Below are 17,328 nucleotides of genomic sequence, written 5' to 3'. Positions count from 1 at the left end.
ATTCGCACTTGTCGTAAGAGAAAACATTTCAATCTATTTGTGTTTAATTGAGTCACTGTGCAAGGAAGCCAGTGGAACGACTCAGACAAGGACATTATCTTAAACCCGACATGTCACTTGGAATGTGATTTCCCGTTGAAATAGTATTACTTTCCACAGTCTGTTGTCCAAGCGCGTGCCCAATTAACTTCAAGGTAAGGGTTGTTGTATTAAATGGTTTATTGTAGCTGTCAGATAATTTATACAGTTTTTGTATATACGCAGGACTGACCAGCAGTCGGGGAGGATGGATGTCGCAGATGTGCGGTGACAGTAGCCAGGGATATGACGCCAGCTACACTCTTCCACAACTGGTAAGTGAAAGGTGTTTGCATTAATTGGAATAATATGTGTGACACGTGCAGTATTGAGCGGAAATCGTGAGAATATGCATGATTAAGTGGTGACGTTACTATTATGAAACTGTCTTGAATGATGTTATCAGAAAAAAAATATATATATGTATATATAAAATAAATAATGGTCGTTTTATCAAATATTGAATATTTAATAAACGTCTAATATAGGCGAAGAGTTTCCAAATTATTCTTTGGCTTATCCAATTTAATGTGCTCTGTGATGGCTGCTTAAGGGGTCGCCACTTTTTTACTCGTTTGGAATCCAATCTCCTGCGACTAAATGGCACCGTAGTATGCTCTGATAACGGAGTTACTGTAAGGTCTTGCACCTGGGAATAGAAACCCAGGCGTAAATTACATACTTGCATGAGAAGGAGAGGGGTTAAAGATGAAATCTTTATCTGAAGGGGTGAAAGCTACATGGCATCTGCTTGCCTATGCCAATCCTTGGCATAGGCAAGCAGATGCCAAGGGTTGACGACGAAAATTTCAGGACGAAAAACATTTAAGGGTCGAGATATAACCAAACACGAAGTTTATTTGCCATACTGTAAAAGCGAGGTTTGGAAATCACGAATGGCGAGACCATATTTGGAGCATTATAGGTGTGTAGGCCTCCACTTAAAAACAAAGACTTAGAACTTTTAGGTGTAGTTCAGAGAAGATCAACTCGATTGGTAAGGAGCACTAATCATTGTGTTTAGAAGGTTAAGGTTAGAAGTTAAAAATACGAAACTTGGCAGCAAGACAACTTGAAGTGGACTGATTAAGGTGTATAGGGTTTCGAAGAAGATGAGTAAGATGAATGAAAGAAGTGTATTCTCATCGGTTGGAGAGACAGAAAGGGGTGATAGGGGATATAGTAATATAAAATCTCAGGGAACAACAGAAGGATGGATCTTGGAGTATGCTTTCGGGCAGCGTATTGAAGATCATTGGAATAAATCATCTTCTATGGTGGCCGAGGCAGAGAGTTTGGTAATGTGTAGGGGGGAGTAGCCAGTTTCTGGCGACTGGAAAAGTTTGAATGATTTGGGATTTTTTTCTTTCTGGCATAATTTAGCCATTCTAATACTCATATAAACATATATTGGCCAGTTTAAATTGTCTTGATACGTTTCAACACAGTGAATCTTTCAGAGCCCTGTCATGTTATTTGAACACATTTAAAACGTCAATAAGGAGTTCGTGACTTATCTCCATCTTTGCTGTTTGGAAATTTTTGGCACAGCGACTACTTTGGTCAGAGTTCGTCAAGTTTATATAAATAAATGAATTTTCTGTTTATACTTCGAAACGACCACATATGATCAGAGGAGTTCACGAGATAGAGAGAATACAGAAACAGCACCGTTTTTAGTAGTCACAGGTTTGAACCCCGGTCACTCAAAGCACGTGTACTTATGTACGCTTGATCACTGAGCTATGGCGGCGATTTTCACGTTGTGCAGTCCTAGAACAGTCCCCGATTAAAGAGGCTTATACTAACATTAAAGGTAAACTGCAGCAATTATCACTGCGGACGGAAGCTTCCTCAACGATTCATATTGAGGGAACGGACCATAATCTGCCACGCTGGTCCAGTGCGGATTGGCAGATCGACCATATTTAGAAGTCAGGGGCTTGAATCCTGGTCTACTCAAAGAGCGTGTGCTGCTGCACTCCCGCTCCTGACCACTCGACTATGGATTCCTGTGTTCCAATTTTATACTTGATCTTTCCAAAGTAATCCCCTTCGCACTCGTCTGGGCCGCTACAGGAATACAGCTCCGAGTTCCAAATAATCAAGTGTATAAGGTAGCAACTTGTGAACAGGTTAGTGACAATGTACCATATTTTGTTCGTAGTGAACTGCCGAAGTAGTTAATTGGCATCGTTTTAATTGTATCTCTTATTGTGAATACCTTCACAACGAGTTTCCATAGTATTGCACTACCTCGAATAAGTAATGCTTCACCAATGGAGAAGACTAATGTTATTTATTCTCTGTGGATACCAACACCCAGACGGTACTGTTTCAAGGGTTGTTGGCCGCTCCTCGGTGGGCAGGTAGGTACCCTGGTGTTGCAATAAGGTAGCAACGTAATGAAAATTATTTTTATTTATTCTTAAAGTTACTTTATAAAACAAAAAGAATGTGTTATTACAAAAAGGTGGAAAATCAGAATTCCTTAGTTAATGCACTAAGGCGCAGAGAATATTAATCAGTGGGGACATGCGTAATTCACAAAGCTGAATTACTAAGTAACTGTTGCATGAACTGAATAGACGTTTCCAGTTCGAAGTTGGAGCAGAAGTGAATATGACTGTGCAAATCTACGATCTCTAAACAGGATAGAATAAAGAATATACACCATTTATTTAAATGTGTGTTTGTTTCGTAACTGGTTCTAAAATCATTTGAGTTCTTACCGGAGTAGGTGTAAACTTTTTCTCATCGTGCAATCTGCATGTTGAGTTTGTGAAGGTACATTGCTTATCATAAATAGATGCCTTTTGCTTCGCCATTCCGGAAACAATAAAAACGCTGTGATTTGCCGTTAACCGAATTACAGAGGTTTTTTTTTTTTTTTTTTTTTTTTTTTGGCGAGCAGCGCTACGCCGCCTTTACTGAATTTGCGCAGTTTGTTTTCACTGCTAGACGGGTCAGGCACTCAAACACCACCCAATTGAAGATCAAAATAAGAAACTTCCTGGTTATGATACACTTTTTAAGAGAAAAAAAAAATCCTTCCTTGGTTCGTCCCCGGAGTGACGGAACAGCACAGCTCACTGCTGCCATTAGGCCTTCCTAGCCAAGCTCCCTCGCGTGGTCCTTTTCCTACACTCCCCGGGCGGGAGGGGGAGGTGACCTATAGTCTCTTCACCTCTCTCCGCCCCCCTTTTCCCTCTGGTGGGACATGGGCCTGCTCTACTGACTTGAGGGTCTTTTTCTCAATGGAGTTTTTAGATGATTCGGACTAGCCTCGGAATCATCTCTAAATTGCTTGAGCCCTACACCCAAAATTTAATAACATCAAATCGCATAATTAGTACTCCTAATTATAGATAGGGGTCAGCCAAAAGGCTGACCCCTATCTATAACGTTTTTTTAAGGTCCTTGCCACTAAAATCCCAGGAAATTAGGTGGCAGGACCTGCCAGAGTAAATAATTATAATACTCTTGTACCTGGTCTGCCTTTACGGGGCGGAGTGGGGCAGCGTTGGGTTCCATTAGGGGCCCAACGGCTAAATGACCAGAGGAACAACGATACACGACGCTACACATATGGGCACAAAATCCATACATCTTTAAACCTCTGGCATTGATAGTGTTCTCTTTCACACCCACAATGTATAGTACGCGGAGATGGGGGAAACCCCCTGGTTCCGTTTGACACTAAAAACACTACGGTCTACTCCCCCCTTCTCTTTCCACACTAAAATTGGAAATACAAATTTTTACACATGCCTTTTCATGACTGACTTTTCAGCCTTTTCAAGAATCCTCCGAACAGAACAGAACTTCCTCTCGGCAAAGGAAAGTTAAAACAAAACAAAAAACAGACAGCCCAAAGCATGATCTTCGAGATTCCGAGATTGGAAAACCCGCCCCGGACAGTTTCAATAATGATGTTACAGAAAGGAATTTTGGATACCCTGAAAATATTTGCTAGTTTGTTGCGCAAGTAAGTATATGTATACAAGAAGTATGCAGTTTTGTTTCATTTAAGAAAATGTATATAAGAAATAAAACTCTAGATTATTCAGAAAGGCCCTTTACCAGAGAGCTGTTATGGCCCAGGTGTATCGTGTTGTTGTTGTTGTTGTTATGGGAGTTTAAAGGCTCATAAGCTACTATGGCTATAATGCGCCTGTGTATCGTGTATTATATGGGTTAGAAGCGTGCACGTGTGTTTTAAAGGGTCGATTACTTGTTGAGGTTGAAGAACCACAGAAAAAAAAACAGAAACACTAGGGAACCGCACTCCCTTTGTCTGAAGTTCTGCATTTTAGCCTGGATCGAAGGTTCCTTTAAGAATTCCTTGAGACCTCCTACGGGATTTGAACCCACATCTCCCTAAAAGAGTGACAGGTGGAAAATCCTCTAATGAGGATACTATCTCATTATATTTGTTGTGTGGTTTTTGTGGCGCGTGTTCAAATCGTGTGGTACTTCAGAAAGCACTCTTCCCTTGTTTTCTACTTATCCCTACACCTACTGCGTCTCTACTGCCTTTTCCAATTTCCATTATCATTTTTAATTTTAGCATTTATTTGCGCTGTTTGAGAGACATCCTATCCCTTTACTTACAAATTTGTACTAATAATCATGTGACCGTTATTCAAGAAGAAACCTTACCCCCCCCCTTTTTTTTTTAATATACTGTATCTGCGAGCTAGGTAGGGCATCAGATAGAAGAACCACTGAAAAAACAGAAACACTAGGGAACTGCACTACCTGAAGATAATTGGCTAGGACCGTGAAGCTGCCCAAAAGTGTGGAATAGACGAGCCATCAGCCCAATTCTGCAATGGCCTGCAATTGCCCTTTCTTAGCTGACAATCATTGCATTCTCATGCTGAGTGAAAACATGAATTTACATTTTTACTCTGGTCACCCACCGTGCCAGAAGAAATGGCATTAAACAGTTAGAATTAATTTTATTGCGCCTTTGTAGCACAATAGTTAACAAGGTACATTTTTATTTTTTTTAAATCACGTTCTCATTGTGCATACCCCCACTTACACGCACGGAACTCGAAGACTCCGATCACCCATAATGGCTTACGTTAGACTATTCGCTGGTGAAATTGTGGGATTTCTCAAGAACGGGAGAAGCCTTTTCTGGTTATTTTCACTGTGTTGCTGAGTGAGCTGCCAGGGGCGGCAGGTGCATAGTTTTGACTCCTACACTTGGAGAGTAGGCCTTCGTACATTTGACAATGTACTTTCGTACATTGTCAAATGTACGAAAGGTGCATAGTTTTGACTCCTACACTTGGAGAGTAGGCCTTCGTACATTTGACAATGTACTTTCGTACATTGTCAAATGTACGAAAGGTGCATAGTTTTGACTCCTACACTTGGAGAGTAGGCCTTCGTACATTTTTTCGTACACCTTTTTCGTACATTTGACAATGTACTTTCGTACATTGTCAAATGTACGAAAAAACATAAAATGCACTGTGTATTTCATGTATAATATCGTAAAATACATTGACAAGAAAAGATCAGATTTACTGAGGAATAGTTGCTCGAAGGTTCCCAAGATCACGGTAAACCCCTTAATAGTGCAATTATTGTATGCTCCAAGGGGGATCCCGTGGAACCTTATTTAGGGTCTCTAAAATATGTGCGCCAGGGATCTAGATTACCTAAATACGTTATTGGACACAGACGGACAACCTTTCTTGTCCTAGGTCCCTTCTATCTTTATTCCACCCGTGTATGCACTCCATAATGTTGGCAGGTATGCAAGGACTCTCCTGTATTTTTAAATCGTTAAAATGTTCACAAATAAATATGGTCTCTGCGTACATTCGCTGTCAGCTTTACAAAATAAAACAAAAAATCTATAAATTCTACTCTGCAGGTGGTAGAATTTATAGAATTGAAAGCTAACAAAATCAAATCTTGTGCTTTTGATTTTAATTTTTGATTTTATTATAAACTATTCCGAAGTTGAAGATTAGAAACTACCTGCTAGCCTAGTTTAGAAATTATTTGATAAACTACGCTTATATCTCCCCTTCCTTTGCGACCCTTCAAGGGCATATACGATCGTTTTATAACGTCTTAATTTTACGAACTGTTGCCTTTGAAACAACACTGTAGGCTTGCTCAACTGTTTCATATTCAGCGCCTATATACAAAACGTGATTCAGATCTAAGATGCGTCACTGACGCAGAGACCCGCTTTGTATAGAATGCATGCTGGTTGTTGCACAACAACTGCTATAAGTAATTACTGTGCGTACTTTAATAGCCGAAGGTTTATTCTTGATGTCAAGCATCACATATTATGGGCACAAACTGCATCTAAAAGAAATTTTAAAATTTTTTTAGATATTTCTTTAGCACTGGTTGACGTAGAGGATGAAAAGATTCTTCAAAGAAAAGACTGACACACGTCACATTAGTAATGCACAGGTTATAGGATTCGTGGCTGTGGAAATACATTCTGAGTTTCTGAGAAGTGGAAACAAATTCAGACACCACTGTCTGTTTACTGATACCTGCCGAATAACAAGATTAAGAAATAACAAAGCTCGAGGATGTTGACTGCGCACTTCTTTTTTAAGAGGTGGTACCCAAATAGTTATAAGAATGGCCACAATCATAATAGATCTAATTTTTTCAGCTAGTGGTCGTACACAATTCTAAGTTGCATTCACACGTATTGAAGATTTTAGTGAAACGTGTAAAGTGCTCTGCGAAATGAGCGAATCAGAAGAACTAAGAATGTAAGAAGCTACGTCAAGCTTGCTTGACAACTTCATACGCTAAAAACACATGACACGTTAGCAACATTTGGAAAGGGTGTTTTATCAAAATCGTAAAGGTTTAAGATTCAAGATGACCATGAACCGAGGTTGTATTTAAGATTTCGGAAGACCACAAGGATATGATCCTTGACCACAAGGATATGATCAAGGATCATATCCTTGGTCTTCCGAAAGCAAAGAGAGGCCCTTTGCTTTTCGGAAGACCACAGAAGAGTATTTGTTTACACACATCGCTTTCTAAAGATGAAACCCAAATTAACGAGAGATTTAACGTTGTCTTGGAGATTCAGAAAACATCGCAGGAGATACTTAACAGTATTAAAAATATGCTCCCGACAGTGACAGAATCTCTGAGCTCGGTGTTATTAAGCGCCAAGAGGAGTTTTAAGGGAGAATTTTGCAAATTAAGTAAGTTAAACGAATCTTTATTTACTATTAAAATATCATAACTTTTGTGTGCCACCCTGTAAGATGCATTAAAATAATAAGCTGGACCTTTTTCTTAATCAAAAATATATTATTAATAAGGATTAAAAAAAAAAGAAGGTTAAAGAGCGTGGTTAAAGATTATTAATCCTAAAGATTAATAACCATTTTATCTTATTAATTAATAAGTAAATCGTAAACTATTTATGATCTATGAAAACTGCTGACATAGTATATATGTTTAATGCAGCGAGTCTAACTAAGTATTTATTACTTTTGATTGAATAGATTCGGATTTTTTATTATTATTGTTTTTAATTTTATTTTCAGGAAAAAAAAAGAAATTGAAGAGTAATATTCTCAGACTTGTACAGTCTGGGCATAAGTCATTAAATTAGAGATCGTTTTTTTTTTTTTGTTTTTTTTTTATGTAAACTCCAAACACGAGAAGTGTTAGAACCTATAGTACTTAGTACCGTGCTTGGGTTGGAGGTTGAGAAGACGAAAGAAGATATTTGTTGACATTGGACTTGAACTTCTGTAGATTGTAATTTTCAGGAAATACGTATGAAGGAAGGTTGTTCCAGAAAACGGTAGTTGAATGAATAAATGAGGAAGATGAAAAGTTGGTTCTGTGGGTTTGAAGTTGGACAGTAAATGGATGTTGGCTGGTGGCGGCACGTGTTTGGACTGTTTTGAAAGAGAGAGCGGGAATTATAAAAGCTAATTCAGAAGAATAGTGCCCATGGAAGTATCTGTAAAAGAGGCATGCAGCAGAAACAGTACGTCTATGAGACAGCGAGTGGAGAGACTCTATTAAAGATGAGTCATTAATTAACCTAACTGCCCTCTTCTGAATGGAATCAAGAAGCCTGAGAGAGGTTTTCGGAGCACCACCGCAGATGTTGGAACAATATTCCATGACAGGGCGGATTTGCGATTTATACAGAGTGAGCAGCTGTTTGGAAGGAAAGTAACGCCGAGAGCGAAAGAGAAAACCAAGTTTTTTAGATGCAGAGCAAGCAATATTTGTATTGTGCCAAGAGAGAGATTAGAAGTCATGGTAATCCCCAAAAGAGATATTTCATTTTGTTTAGAAATCGGAGTGTCACTAAAGATAAGCATAGGAGCAGAAGAATCCTTTTTGCGAGATATAAGACAAGACTGAGTTTTAGAAGGATTAAAATCAACTAAGTTGTCTTTGCCCCACTGGAGAGTTAACTGAAGATCGGCATTTAAGGAATTGGTAGCAGATTTTCGGGAAGTTGAAGCTGATTGAGCAGGACAAGGTTTCTCAAAATGGAAAGTGGAATGCAATGTGCTATCTTCGGCAAAACTATGGATAGGATTTGCAGTCAATGGAAGAAGGTCATTAATATACAAGAGGAAAAGAGTGGGGGGAAAGAACTGAACCTTGGGGGACACCGGCATTAGTGGAGAAGTTAGAAGACAGAGAGCCATCTACCATCACCCTCAGTGAGCGATCAGAGAGAAAACTGGATAACCAGTTACTAAAAACAGTTGGCAAACCATATGCCAACTGTTTTTAGTAACTGGATGGAAGCTTGTTTAGAAGACCTTTATACCAAACACGATCGAAGGCCTTTGAGATGTCAAGAGCAACTACTTGCGTTTCACCGAAACTTTCCATTGAATTAGTCCATAAATGGGTAACATAAGCCAGAATATCACCAGTGGATCGACACTGACGGAATCCATACTGGCGATCGTTGATCAGACGGAAGGTTTCAAGGTAGTTTAAGAGTTGGCGGTTAATTGATTTCTCCATTACTTCAGAAAGAGTAGAAGTAATTGCAATGGGACGATAATTGGATGGGAGGGATTTGTCACCCTTTTTAGGAACTGGCTGGATATGAGCAAATTTCCAAGCAGAAAGAAAAACACATTTGGAATAAGAAAGTGAAAAAAGGTGGCAAAGAATAGGAGTAAGTTCAGGAGCACAGGTTTTCAGAACAAGTGGAGAAATACCATCAGGACCTGGAGCTTTCTTAGCATCAAGATTCGTCAAAATCCTTCTGACATCCTTTTGACGGAAGACCACAGGAGGCATTGAATGGAGCGTGTTGGGAATGGTGGGTGGTATTTTACCAAGATCATTAATACATAAGTTGGAAGAATGGGATGCTAGCAAGTCAGCTTTATCCTTGGCTGAAGTGACAACAGAACCATCTGGTTTGGACAAAGGTGGGAGCAGAGATGGGCAAAAGTTGCGGCCAATAGTTTTGGCAAGAGACCAGAATGCTCGGCTACCATTAGGGCAGGAAGCAAGTTTTCTACTCTTAGTCTGTTCAAACTCTAGTTTGGACTGATTAATAACTGCTTTATAATTGTTGCGAGCTTTGGTGTAGGCAGAAAATGAAACTGAAGAATTAAAAACAAGCCAATTACGATATGCAACATTCTTCTCTTGAACAGCCTTAGCACATTTATTGGAAAACCAAGGTTTAGATAAAGGACGAAATTTTAAAGTGGAGTGTGAGATAAAGGATTCCATTGTTGCAAGAATTATTTCACTGACACGATCTGAGCAAACGTTGACATTAGAAGTTTTGAAACAATAATCCGACCAAGGAAAAGAAGAAAAGGAGTCACACAGGTCATCCCATTTTGCATTCTTGTAATGCTATGGCTATTCCCAACCTCGTGTTGTTTGGCATTCTTGTAATGCCAAACAACAGGAGGTTATGAATAGCCATGAGATAAAGGTTCCATTGGAGAAGAGACAATCACCAAGTTGTGATCTGAAGTGCCTAAAGACCTCTCACTTCGACCGTGTACTTAGAAGGGTTGTTTGTGAGAAAAAGATCAAGCGTATTGGCTGTATGATTAGGATTGTCCGTTATTCTTTTAGGTAAATGAAAAATCTGTGCAAGGTCATTAGAAATTGCAAAAGCCTGAGCAGCTGGGTCGGTGTGACTAGAAAACGGAAGCCAGCTAGAGTTGTGAATATTAAAATCACAAAGGAAAATGACCTCACTGTTAGGAAAGTTGGACTGGAGAAAGTCAAGTTGCAAAGAGAGGAAGTCAAAGAGCTCCAAGTGATTTGTGGAGTTGGCAGAACGGTAGAGAAAACAGATGAATTTGACACAATGAGGTAGAGAGATTTTAAGCCAGAGAAGATCGAAAAGAGGAGATGCCAAATTACCAAGTCTCTGACAGGGAATATCAGAACGAACATATGCACAAGTACCACCTTTGAGGCAAAAGGAATCATACAGCGAATAATTTGGGCATTTGAGATGAGCAGTAGTTGAATGAACCGATAACTGAGATTCTGTCAGAAAAAGTACATGGGGTTTGGCAGATTGCAGGTGGAAATGGACATCATTGAGATTAGAGTTGAGACCACGTATATTTGTGAAATGAATTAGGAAGTGCTTGGGAGGTTTAGATCTTTTCGCAGATAAGCTTGCTCTATTAGTTTGACAATTCATGGTGTATTCAATAGTAAGAAAAAGTAGGTGGGACATGCTGTATGAAGTAATGAAATTTTTGGATATGGCGTACATGTGGTAAGAATATACCCAGATCCTTGACATAACATGGCCTCGACAATACTCTCCGCATACACACTATTCAGACTCCCTCCAGTCACTATCTGGCAGAGTAGAGTAGCAAGATTATACACCAGCTGATCCGGAAGCCTCCTAGAGAGTTATCAGTAGGTTCAGCCCGGTGTACTAATTAGCGGCCGGCCTGCGAACACCGTTTTAGAGCTGTACCCTCGAAATGTAAGGAATGTTATCTCGCCACGATGTTCATCATAACCTCAAAAGTCATCAATCATACTGCATAATGGAAGAGGTCGGGAAGGGTTGACCGGAACTTAGCTCTAGAGACTAAACATGGGTTCCACCACTTCAAGCCTCCAATAAGCAAAGTGGTGGTATTTCACCGGTTGATGAGAGTCATCTACCACCTAGTATTGCCTGGTAACATAGAGGGGCGGCGTTCCTCCATGTGGTGTGAGCACCACACCTCGACCCCTGCATACGTTGGTTTACACCTGGGTAGTCACCCACCCTGTACTTGTGCATGGAGGTAATACCCAGGATTACTAATAGTCCCACCATCGTCAAGGTGCAAGCAGAGGATTTGGCTGTCACGGACCGTCTGGACTTCGCCAAAATTGGGTCCACTTGACTTGAGTGTCACCCAAATATCTGTTCCATCAGCGTTTTAGACCCCCAGGTAGCAAGTACAGCTTGTCTGGCATATCTGAAAGAATGTCTGTGACAACCTCAAGGACCGTTTAAAATCAAGTAACATTATCGCACTTTTATAAACACATTAGGGAAAAAGTAGAAATAATAATAATAATAAAAAAAAAAACCCTCATTTTAATGTACGTGCGATTAATTTATTTTTCTGTTTCAGGAAGAACAAACGTCGACGTTGTACCCAAAGACTGCTCGCAGAGGTCTTGCTAAGTGGTGCCATCTGGTGGACAACCGTCGCAACTTCACCAAGTGGTAAAAAAGTTTTTATACTTACCAAAAGGTTTTAAGCGGTGTGTGTATGTGTGTGGGAGGGGGGGGGGTATTAATGCGTATTACATACAAAAGTAGGCTAGACGCAGCTGAAGGAAAACTATACGCGACTATTACTCTGTGGCCTTCAGCGTGTTCGAATATTGATCGAGGGCTGGGAAATAAATGAAGATCCCTCCTTCAAGCTCGGACTGTGCTTCCAGTGATGGCCAATGAAAGAGCATTTGCGAGGACAAAATTCCAATCGAATGCCTAACGATGGTTTCGTGATCAGCCTACTGTCGGAATTAGTGTCGATGGAATAAATATTAAGGAAGAGGGAGAATATCTTGGAAAGGTCATTGTAATATGTGGGTGTTTCTTGTAATAAAAATTAAATCCTGATAACTACCCTCTTGAATCACCAGAGATAAAAAAAAAAATTCAATTGTGATATGATGAAGGACGAGATTTTTGGTTCAATGCTCAATAAGTGTTACCAGCAGTGATATAAATGCGAAGTATAAATGAAAAAAGTGATATACTGTACTTGAAATTAAATATAACCTTTGCTTTCATATAACGATTAATAAATAAATCGTGTATTTTTTTTTTTAAGAAATGCCTAAACGAAATATTCCCAGCAGATATTCAGGGTTCTGTGATCAAACTGGAATCTAATTTAGTCTGTCACGAACAAGTCGATCACAGAATTTTACGTGCCTTTGTGCACTTGTTAAAATTGCGTTGCATACATTAAAAGAAAACTAAAAGTGAGCATAATCAGAATGCGAACGCTTAGCATTTACCAGCACGAATTATAAAATATCTTTGAATACAGTTTTTCTTTTCGGAAATATATCATTACTTTTTTATTTGTTCAACTTTTTAAAAGTACGGTAGATCTTAGGATTTACGAATTCGCGTCGGTGAAAGCCAAAAATATCAACGCTTTATTTTGAACCAAAATTTTATTTCGGAGTTTGTCTCTGAGATACGACTTCCAAGTATTCAACAGTATGTAATTTACAAAAGGGAATTCTTAGCGAATTCTACGAATCAAAATTTGATATTATTTATATTACATTTTAGAGCACAACTTCAAGAAACAATATTAAAGTTTTTATTTTACACATCCTCCTGGTGGGGCATGGGCATGCCCCACTGACATCCCCTGGGGTTGTCTTCCCTGCTTACCCCATATTTCTGTCTTTAGTCGCCCCCCACTCTTCCTCTACTACACAGCGTACGCCCTACACAATCAAAAATTTAACTCTCCAAATTGAATCGCGCATCACCCTGTTTGGCTTCTAACCTCATTAGTGTCTTACACTCGAAAATCGCGCCTGGCCTTTTATTTTTATTTATTTATTATTATTTATTTTACAACCGTAGGCCCTATCCACTGAAATCTCAGGAAACTAGGTAACAGGGCCGCCTGCCAGAGTGATAAAATAAACTGATTGGGTACCTGGTCTGCCTCCACGGGGCTAAGTGTGGGCAACGGTGGGCCCCAGTAGGGATCCAAGAGCTAAATGGCCAGTTGAACAACGGTACATGACACTACACTTATCCATACACTTTTAAATCTCTGGCCTTTACAGCGTATTGTAACACATGACAAGGTATACTACGTGGAGATGAGGGGAACCCCTGGTGTCGTTAGACCCTAAACACACTTTACACTTTTAAATGACAAGGGAGCACTCAGGGCACATAAAAACAAGTCTACGCCGAATATTATCTTCCAAGAATTTTCATAAAGTAACGTTCTGGTGAAACGCTGATAACACTAGCCAACACGATTTTTACCTTCAAGAACTTAATTGCCTTTTTTAACCAATTTTTACGCGTAGATTTCGAAAATCACCATGATAGTTTCACATCATGTCACAGTTATTAAATATAGAGGGAGTTACGTTTTACCAAAATATGCCAATTTCGTAATCTAGCCAGTAATGTATGACATACTGATTAATTTTAACAGATATAACCTAATTCTCTTAATTTTAGCAATCGATTCTGGCTTCGGTTTTCTTGTGATAAACGCGATCAGGCTTCTACCTATGGTTCTTAGGTTCAAATTCCGATTCAACAATTTAGCGTTTTTGGTGAGGATTTTTGTAGGCTGTGTCAAGAGTTTTCAGGTATTAACTGCTCGTGACATATTCCCAGGGTTGTAAATCTATCCTCCAAACATAAACAGCCCCCTCAAGAGTAGGAGGGTGTGGCCCTCTTACTCTCGAGGGCCTTCCTACTACTTGACAAGATGCCGACCATCGACCGGTAAGTTCAGGTAGTGAGGTACATTTAATCAAACAAGATGAGTTGAATGATGTGATTCGAGACTTAAATTTGCCGAAGGAACAAGCTGAACTGTTAGGTTCTAGGTTACAGTTCTAGTAAGCAGTGGAATATGCTCGCAGCAGGAACAAAGATTTCAGTGTTTCGAAAAAGACATGAAAAGTTTTCGAAATATTTTGCTACGGAAGACAGTGTGTGTGTGTGTGTTTTTGTAAAGACATTATTGGGCTTCTGAAAGAACTAGGTATCGTGCATAAGTCAGATGAATGGCGTTGTTCATAGATACCTCAAAATTAAGTTTAAAAGCAGTTTTGCTTCATAATGGCAAAGAATTTCCATCAGTTCCTTGTTTCATTCAGTTGGATTTAAAGAAAGTCATGAAAACATGTCTAAGGTTCTACATGCTATAAAATACCAGGATTATGGTTGGAACATATGCAGTGATCTTAAGATTATTGGTTTGCAGGGGTTGGTTTTGTTGGTTTCACAAAATATTTTTGTGCTTGTGGGACAGTCGTACAAGAGAAGAACATTATGTCGTGCAACAGTGGGACAAGTAGGACGAGTTCATACCAGGACAATGTAATGTAAAATATTTTTTTCCTTTAGTGCAATCAAACAAGGTTCTTCTTCCACCCCTGCCACATCAAACTTGAATTGATGAAAAATTTCATGATGGAACTAGACAAAGAAAGTAACGGATTTTGCATACTTGAGAATTGTTTCCCAATTTAACGAATGCCAAACTTAAAGAAGGAATTTTCGTAGGACCCCAAATTGGAAACCCTGAAAGACGATGTGTTTGAAACCCAGTTAAAGGAGGTTGAATTGGCAGCTTGACGATCATTTAAGGCGGCAGTACATGGTTTTTTGGGTAATAGGAAAGAAGAAAACTATGAAATTTTGGTCTAATTTAGTTGAGTGCTACAAAAACGTGAGCTGTCGAATGTCGTTGAAAATTCATTTTCTTCATTCCCTTGTCGAATTTCCCCCCGAAAATCTGGGAGATGTGAGCGATGAACAACGCGAGCGGTTTCTTCAAGATATTTCCAAGTTGGAAAAGCGGTACCAAGGTCACTGGGATCCTGTAATGATGAGGAATTACTGCTGGTTCCTTGTGAGGGAGAGTAAGCAGGAATACAAGAGAAAATCCCTTAGTAGCAAACAATTTTAAGGACGGACAATTACGGTTATGCTGATTATATTTTATTGAAATGAAGTACAGTATAACTATTTTGCAATGATTTATGATATTTTTTCCGAAGTTAAATGAGTTCAACAGAACGTATAATATTTTTTTTACACTTGTATTATAAACTTGAATTATACATATATATCCCTTTATTCTAAAATTGAACGTTGATACATCTTTTGGTGTAGACGTGATAAAGACTTTTTGTGATGATTTTCGGAATCAGCAATCAGCGCGTTTATTTCTTCCAGAATCACATATTTTCAGATTTTTCATTGCGGAGGTATGAAAAAATTTTATTTTGTTCGCTAGTGTAATTAAATTAAATTAAAATTCAAGCATGAAGGTCAATATATTTATCAATATATCAATTATCATTTGTCAATATATCTATTATCACTATATTTCGTTAAATTCGCTGTTCTTTTTCTTTTTCTTTTACTGATAAATAATAATTACTGTTAAATTTAACTGGAGTGAGATTTTTTTTTATTTTTTTTGAAAATTCGGCTGCATTTAAAGGTATTTTGTTATGAATGTTGAGTTCGTATACGATCATACTCAGGTATGATCACAGTATTTTGCAGCTTATTTAATTGAAATACACATATAAGGCGTATTCAATTTAAATTTAATTCAAATGGAGAAGAATTCAGTTAATCCTCCATGTCACACAACTACCAACTTTCGAAGAGACATCAGATGAAGGAATTGAACTCCAGACTCCTACTCAAATATCGTATTTAAATAAATAATTCAAGAAGTTCTACTATTAACAACTAGTATGGAAATGGCATTGCCTTTAGAACAGGGATAATTTAAATATAATATATTTGCAGCAGCGTGTCTATGATATATATTTAGAAATTAATATCCTTTGTGAACACTAAAAATATTAACTTGTAATTTTAAAGGGGGGCAGAACTTAGATGCTAATGATGCTAACGTGTATCACTTTATTTTACAATGAGAAAAATAACATCAGTTTATTTTTTTTCGTTATTTACCACTGCGTAGATCCATTTGGCAATTTTTACTCAATCATATAAGTGCAGTATGGCACAGATAAATAGTTAATACCATTAAAAGGTAATTAAGTCTATTTAAATGTTTTTAAACATAAAAGTTGAGTTAAGATAAAGTATTTTGTAATTTTTATTAGAAGAAATACTCATGGGTACCAACCATGGCCAATCCTCATTGAGGAGAGGGGGAAGTGGGTGCAATGCATCGGACCTGAGACTGAAAAGCTCCCAAATTTCAATAAAGGGGAAGCAGAGTCTACGCAATTATATATATATGTATATAATTGGGATATATATGTATAATTACCACCACATCATTTTTGGCGAGTTCTGCTCTGCTTGCCAGCGTTCTTTTTAAAACTGCTCCGGCGTTATTTTTAATTTGGATTATTTTGAACCCAATAATGACTAACTCTATGAAAAGTGACAGTATAAAGAGAGGAATTTTATAAACGAATTCAGAAAATTCGCTTATATCAAAAAATAGGAAATACGACGACGAATATGATCACTTCGATACCAGTTAGAAAATATGTATCCCACGCAGGTTTACAAGAAAAACTCGTGCATCGGTTCGTTAAATCACTTAAGGCAAAGGAATAAGACTTAATTACGAGCATTAAAGCAAAGGAATAAGACTTAATGAAATTTGCTGTTGCCTTGGTTTTCCGGCCTCATTAAGGTTCCAGTAGAGCCAAGAAAACGAAAGTTTCTTGTGCATTATAAATTTGATGTGACATTGACGATAAAGGGAGGGAGGGGAAAGTAAAGGAAGTGGTCGAAATGTTAAATGAAAAAAAACAAAACAAACCCTCTTTATGTTGCTGCCATCTAGTGAGATACGTGATAACCTTGGAATAGCTCGATGTCTAATTGTAGCCCATGCTGTTTCGCGTGCTAGAGAGTGGGGGACGATGCAGAAAGACTGCTATCATTCCCTGGTGAGACGTGGTCAGGATTTGTACGTTTCGGTTCTCTAAATCAATTAAAATTATTTTAAGGAA

The 17,328-nt window shown here is 38.5% G+C and overlaps 1 protein-coding gene across 4 annotated transcripts in view; it reads left to right on the top strand.

Annotated features, from left to right (window-relative positions):
* LOC150077377 (uncharacterized) overlaps positions 1 to 17,328 on the top strand; it is a 93,699-nt gene that overhangs the window by 56,868 nt on the left and 19,503 nt on the right. For 2 of the 4 annotated variants that reach the window (XM_090386914.1, XM_090386911.1), the window contains exons 2-3: positions 265 to 353; positions 11,712 to 11,806. In XM_090386914.1, the coding sequence (XP_090243040.1) occupies positions 325 to 353; positions 11,712 to 11,806 (124 nt within the window). In that variant the 5' untranslated portion in view covers positions 265 to 324. Of the gene's footprint in view, positions 1 to 143; positions 195 to 264; positions 354 to 11,711; positions 11,807 to 17,328 lie in introns of those variants that run through there. The other 2 variants (XM_090386912.1, XM_090386913.1) reach the window with 2 other exon arrangements.

Source organism: Mastigoproctus giganteus, chromosome 12 (genome assembly GCF_048544385.1).
Source record: "Mastigoproctus giganteus isolate SK-2022 chromosome 12, ASM4854438v1, whole genome shotgun sequence".
NCBI lineage: Eukaryota > Metazoa > Arthropoda > Arachnida > Uropygi > Thelyphonidae > Mastigoproctus > Mastigoproctus giganteus.
The sequence above is the reverse complement of the archived record's forward strand: the minus strand, read 5'-3'. Positions and strand labels throughout refer to the sequence as shown.